This window comes from Glycine soja, chromosome 8 (assembly GCF_004193775.1).
Source record: "Glycine soja cultivar W05 chromosome 8, ASM419377v2, whole genome shotgun sequence".
Taxonomy (NCBI): Eukaryota; Viridiplantae; Streptophyta; class Magnoliopsida; order Fabales; family Fabaceae; genus Glycine; species Glycine soja.
Window position 1 is genome coordinate 17,861,148 of NC_041009.1, and position 6,100 is coordinate 17,867,247.

The following is a 6,100-nucleotide window of genomic DNA, read 5'->3' on the forward strand; positions in this document are numbered from 1 at the left end:
CTTTTCCACACATTCAAACGACTTCTAACTTCATTCTAATCCAATAACAAACTTGTAATATCATAAGTTCAGTACCACCAAGCAAGGCAAAAGAGAAGCAACTTTGAAAACTCAATGGCTGCAACTTATTATTTACTGCCAACAAGTCCGAAAACTTTCTCACCTTTCCTCAGAAACCCACCTTCCATTCCTTCAGGTCATCATGTTTCACTGTTGGGTTCATTATTGGACTATCCATTCCATTGTTCCAGCAGAAGAGGAAACAATAGTGTTGAGGCCAATTGCAATGCAAAAAAGAAGAACCCTTGGTTAGACCCTTTTGATGATGGGGAGGATCCTGAGATGGAGTATGGTTCCTTGTTTGCAGATGGGAAGCAGGAGGAGGATCCTAGGCCACCTGATGACCCTGACAACCCTTATGGATTCTTGAAGTTCCCTTCTGGATATTCTGTGGAGATAGCATCCTTGGCATTGAAAGTGAGAGGGGATGTGAGGAGATGCTGCTGTGTGATATCTGGTGGTGTTTATGAGAACCTCTTGTTCTTTCCGGCTATTCAGCTGATCAAGGATAGGTACCCTGGTGTTCAGATTGATGTGGTGGCATCCGAGAGGGGGAAGCAGACCTATGAGTTGAATAAGAATGTGAGGTGGGCTAATGCTTATGACCCTGATGATGAGTTTCCAGAGCCTGCTGAGTATACTGATATGGTTGGAGTTCTAAAGGTTGGCCGCCATATATATTCTCTAAATATTTTGTGTCAAACAACTTTTGATGTTTAATCTAAGGAACTTTGGGACAGCTTAACGTGGGGCCTTAATGATGGTTGATCCATATTGGAAAAAAAAAATGAAGTTTAAAAGGATCATCTCAAGATTAGATTATGGGTGAATTGAAACACTATTTTCTGTAAATAAAATTACACATCACTTGATCATACTGACAGCAGAAGCTGTGATTACTGATTTCTGTCACGCAATTGTGAAAATTTTATGGACATTTTACAGGATTTAGACTCTAGAGGGGCTTCCCTGACGTGACATACTACTATCTTGATGGAATTCTAATGAAATTTGCACCTGCTAAGGCTTGGCTATACAATATTGCAACCAAATCTAACAATTCTCCTGCACTTTGCTTGCTACTTCCTAAGAGCATCTCTAATGCAAGAATTTAATTTGAGTTTGGACTCTTTTTCAGTGAATCTCTTGTTACCACATACAATTTAACAACATTCACTATTTTTCACTCCAATGATAAAACCAGCCTTGAATTCTTAACTTATTCTTAGTGAGTCTCATTTAATCTCTATGTTTACACAAAAACTCCTATTTTAATTTGAAAAAGTGTATTTTAATAAGTAACTTTGGTTGTAGTTGCTGTATAAACAACTTCTATAGGAACTCATTTTTGCAATAGTATTGTTAAGTTGCTTAACTTTAAGAACTAACATAAGTTACTTACACAGATATTTGAAGTTCTCTGGCATGGGTATAAATACTGATGCATTGTGCTTACAGAATAGGTACTATGACATGGTCTTAAGCACCAAATTGGCAGGCCTTGGCCATGCAGCATTTTTGTTTATGACAACTGCCCGAGATAGAGTTAGCTATATCTACCCAAATGTGAATGCCGCAGGAGCAGGATTACTTCTATCTGAAACATTCGTCCCAGATAGTCAAAATCTCTCAGACGGAGGATATAATATGTGAGTTTATTTAGTTTTTTTTTGTCGGCAAATCTTAATTTTTGTTAGAATGTTGGTTTTTTTGTTAGCAGAAGAAATCAAACCTGCAATCTTTTCCTTTTTCCCTTCTCCCTTAATTATCCAATCCACCTTATAGTACTACAGCGATATCTTAAACTTAGGTAGATTTTCATGCACTTTTTCGGGCATGTAACTGAGAAAATTTTGCAATGATCTTGCTGGACTAGGTACCATCAGATGGTTGACTGGCTAGGAAAACCATTTCGAGAAGTTCCAAGACAACCAGTGCCACCACTTAGGGTATCAATCTCAAAGAAGTTGAAGGAGGTTGTTGAGGCAAAATACGAAAAAGCAGGTGCAAAAAAAGGAAAATATGTTGTCATTCACGGTATAAAATCAGATTCAAAGGCCTCCATGCAGTCTAGGGGTGATCCTGATAGCTTGCTACCCATTGAAGTGTGGGCTGAAATTGCTGACGTTATAAGGTATGCAATGTTGCTCAATGAATCTCGTATTGAACTAAAAAGCATTCTTAATGTCACAAAGAGTCTACCTCGTGGAACCATCTTTTGAACTTGTTTTACTTATTGTTTCTTAACGTATAAGACTTAATGACATCTAGCAAAGTCGTATCATATCATTCTTAATAATGTTCAATAAGTAAGTTCTCTTCTATATATCATTTTTTTTCCTTGTCCTCTATCATTGCCTGGTATGAATGAATGTTACGGACAATATTTTGAGTGCAGGGATGTTACGCCACTTTTTGTCATTCCGCATGAAAAAGAAAGGGAAAATGTGGAGGAAATATTTTCAGAAGATGCATCTATTGTCTTCATCACCACCCCTGGACAGGTACTCAAGTATCTTCTAGTTATTTTGCAAGCACCAAACATATAAAGAAAAAATAGATGGAAAAAATGTCAACATTAAACTGTGAAATATTGAATGAATAAATCATCAAAGAAAAATGCTAGTAACACTTTTTTTAACACACGATATCATTGACTATAATTTAATAAATCATCCACATGAACGATTTTCACATCAATGACGATAGATCTTATTTCTTAATGAGTCATGTTATTATTTTTTAAAAATTTTAACCAACAATAAAGTATGTTAAAAAGATTGAGTTAAAAAGTGAGTTCCTAGATTCCTCGTCATCAACTAAGATGCTATAAAAAAAAGGGAAACAGAAAGAGAAAGGGCATAACTAATTGGATTTCATTCTTTGGTTGTATGCTTCAGCTAGCTGCTCTTATTAATGACTCAGCTGGAGTGATAGCTACAAATACAACTGCTGTTCAGCTTGCAAATGCACGCGAGAAACCTTGGTAATTTTATCATTCAAATAAATTATAATGATTTCCTAAGGGTGCCTTTATTTAGCTTTTAAGGGGAAAAAATGTCTAAAGATGAGCATGAAACGTTTCTTTAAAGAATCATGCAACATACTATCACCAGTTCAATAATAAAACTGTTCCTCTTATCGTGCAGTATTGCACTATTTTGCTCTGAAGAGAAGGGAAACAAGTTTGTTCCGCGGGCTGAAGAGAAGAAATGTATTATAATATCATCCAAGACAGGAAAGTTAATAGATATTGATGTTGAGGCTGTAAAAAACGCAGTTCAAACATTCAATTTGTCTCCAGCTTTAGTATAGTGGAAGAGGGAAAAGGGAAAGTGTTCTGAACTTCTGGTTAAGTGATTATATTAACTGTCTTTTTTTTAATTAATAAAGACAAATGTATATCTACAAATTTATGGCTCAGTTCATGTTCTGAATCAGAAAACAGGAATAAAAGTGAAAACAGTGGAAGACACAAAGAAAAGGTAAATCCTCTTATTCTTTGATCCACATACAAAAAAGAAAAGAAAAAAAAAAAGATGAATCCTTATCAAAGGTGGGACGTTGCATTCATTAAATTAATCGGCTAATGCTTTGACATGTTTGAAATACACACGTCATGAGAAACAAAAATAAGTTCGCAATTCATTAGAAATAATTTGCTGGAATCAGAACATATAAAATAGAGATGTTCATTCCAGAGCAAAGGAAAGAAACAGCAAGATACAAAGAATTTGGCACCTCAGGTGCTGCTAAATCCTCCAAATTCCTTCTAATCTACTGAAATTCACTCAATCAATGGAGTGGCTTGGCACGAGTAGATGGATCTTCCTTTGATTCCACATGCATCATAAACACATATCCTAAAACCCAAAGGAGAATGTATTGAAAAGGAACCCACGAAAAGCATGCAAGAATGCTCATGATGCTGCCAACGTACTGAGGATCTGTGATGACACCAAAAGGGAATTCAGTTACCCAGGGAATTGTTTTTCCAAAGCGTACACCATAGTATGTGCCAGTCTCACCAAGTAGCTGATAAACCCTGTTATTTGACAATATTACCATTATGCATTGACAAACATCAAAGCAACACAGTCAAGTAATAGTACCCTAATTAAAAGCAAGGCACATGAGAATATTTGGCCACATTCAAAGCTTCTTAAATAAAATTGACGGAGGAAACAGGCTGGAAAATTCAGAAAGTGTTTCATCAGAAAGATGGCATTCCTCTCACTATTATTGCGTGAGGTCATAGGTTTTAACCTCAATGTGACCATTATACGCAAAAAATTGTCATGTCAACTATTGGGATACACAAACATAACCTTTTATTTTAATTAATAATCAGTTAATCACACACAATTTTGTGTTTTCCAGTGTCCTTGGTGAGGTTTGGCAATGAAAACATGCCTTCTGCAATTATGATATGCTCATCCACAGAATCTGTTTAATTCCTGTTGCATGAAAGCTACACTCAACCCCAATACACATCACAACTCCATACGACATGATATATTCTTCAAAACATTTTTATTCCGCCTCTTACATTAAGAGCTTAATCCATTATACCATTAGCTTAGCAAACTTGAGGCATTTATATCATAAGCAATCGTAATGACTGTAGCTTAATACAACACCAGTAAGATCTGGTTTGCACATTTCAGTTTCGGTAGACGCAGCAATAATATAAATGATGTCTCACACTATTAAGTTCAAGTAACCGACCAAACAATCATTGAATATAGAGACACAGGGTTACAATTAAGTACACAACATCCCTCATGCCCTACACTAACCAAACATTTACCATCGCCGAATCAGTTCCAAATGCTTCCCTCACAACAATCACAACAACACGCAAGCTCGTGTATTTATATCACCAGTTCACCACCAAACAAAGTAAACTAGCCACTGCAAAGTGGGATCAGACTACCAAAACAACAATTTTTTTCTTTCTTCATTAGATGTCTTGGAATTTGTAAACATGCATTGAAATTCCCAAAAGTATTTTTCCAACTTTAATTCAAAGTACATAACAAAATCCTTTTTCCTAATAATAGCCAACAAAGATCACAAAAGTAAAACTTTCCTTATATTATTCAATAGACAACACAGTTAAAAAAAAGTGTTCCTTTTCAGCATCCAATAGTTTAAGAAAGTAAAGGAACCAACTTGACAGAGGCAAGTATAAGATCCAGCATACCCAGAAAAGAAAACAAGCAAGGAATGAGTTTGAGAGAGAGAGAGAGAGAGAGAGAGAAGACCTGAAATTTAGGAATTGGCCAAAGGCAATGAGGGGCCAGAAGTAGAAAGGAGGAGGCCAGTGGAAAGAAGAAACATAGAAGAGGGAGATGAACTGAACGAGCTTCAAGAAGTAAGAAACGTAAGCCATAACCTTAGATGGATCTCGGGCCTCTCGGCCTCTGCCACACAAGTCCACCCACCACTGTGGCCAAATCCAGAGGCAGTAATAGAACGGAAACGGTGACAACAATCCAATAGCCGCCGCAATCCCCATCACTCACTCTGCAGATCCTCTTTTTCGGTGAATAATAAGAAAAAATAAAGGCTTCAGATATATATATTTTTCTTGCTTCTCACCAACCGGGCACACTGTCTCTGTTTTTTACTTACGTCCAAAACTCCAAAGAGTATAATTTTTTTAAAATCTAAATATTTATTAAGGAAAGATCGTTTTTTAATTTTATAGCTAATTAATGGGTTGGGTTTTTTTTTTTTGACAGAATTGATGGGTTAGTTAACTTTCTAGTTTTTAGTACTAGATCGTTTTGTTTTTGTTTTCTATGAGTAATTTTTGTCAAATTTGATCCAACATAATTTTTAGTTTTTTTAATAGTCCTTCTCTTTGCCAATGAAACATTACACATATTAGTGGCTTGTTTGGTTTGAAGAATAGAGTAAAAGAGAATAAGTGGTTGAAAAGAAAATAAGAAAAAATGAGATAATTTGTTAAGCTGTGTGACAAGAAAGAAAATAAAAATAATTAAAATTAAAAAAAAGAATTGTTAATTATTTA

General features: G+C 35.6%; 2 protein-coding genes across 2 annotated transcripts; one reads left to right on the top strand and one right to left on the bottom strand.

The window, feature by feature from the left end:
• Nucleotides 1-57: 57 nt before the first annotated feature.
• On the top strand, nt 58-3,483 carry LOC114422496 (photosynthetic NDH subunit of subcomplex B 1, chloroplastic-like). Its single transcript, XM_028388882.1, has 6 exons — nt 58-723; nt 1,519-1,709; nt 1,937-2,194; nt 2,459-2,564; nt 2,961-3,046; nt 3,210-3,483. Exons 1-6 carry the CDS (start codon nt 115-117, stop codon nt 3,373-3,375), a joined length of 1,416 nt encoding a protein of 471 aa, XP_028244683.1. The 5' UTR covers nt 58-114; the 3' UTR covers nt 3,376-3,483.
• Nucleotides 3,484-3,541: 58 nt separating this feature from the next.
• On the bottom strand, nt 3,542-5,632 carry LOC114422498 (phosphatidyl-N-methylethanolamine N-methyltransferase). Its single transcript, XM_028388884.1, has 2 exons — nt 5,328-5,632; nt 3,542-4,105 (listed from the first exon to the last, which is right to left on the bottom strand). Exons 1-2 carry the CDS (start codon nt 5,579-5,581, stop codon nt 3,856-3,858), a joined length of 504 nt encoding a protein of 167 aa, XP_028244685.1. The 5' UTR covers nt 5,582-5,632; the 3' UTR covers nt 3,542-3,855.
• Between the last annotated feature and the right edge of the window lie 468 nt (nt 5,633-6,100).

Excerpts from the sequence above, each read along its gene's own strand:
- LOC114422498 (XM_028388884.1), bottom strand. The coding sequence starts at position 5,581 with ATGGGGATTGCGGCGGCTATTGGATTGTTGTCACCGTTTCCGTTCTAT. Across the intron at positions 4,106-5,327 it reads GGCCAATTCCTAAATTTCAG|GGTTTATCAGCTACTTGGTG; the intron begins GTCTTCTCTCTC and ends GTCAAATAACAG.
- LOC114422496 (XM_028388882.1), top strand. The coding sequence starts at position 115 with ATGGCTGCAACTTATTATTTACTGCCAACAAGTCCGAAAACTTTCTCA. Across the intron at positions 2,565-2,960 it reads TCATCACCACCCCTGGACAG|CTAGCTGCTCTTATTAATGA; the intron begins GTACTCAAGTAT and ends TGTATGCTTCAG. Across the intron at positions 3,047-3,209 it reads AATGCACGCGAGAAACCTTG|TATTGCACTATTTTGCTCTG; the intron begins GTAATTTTATCA and ends CTTATCGTGCAG.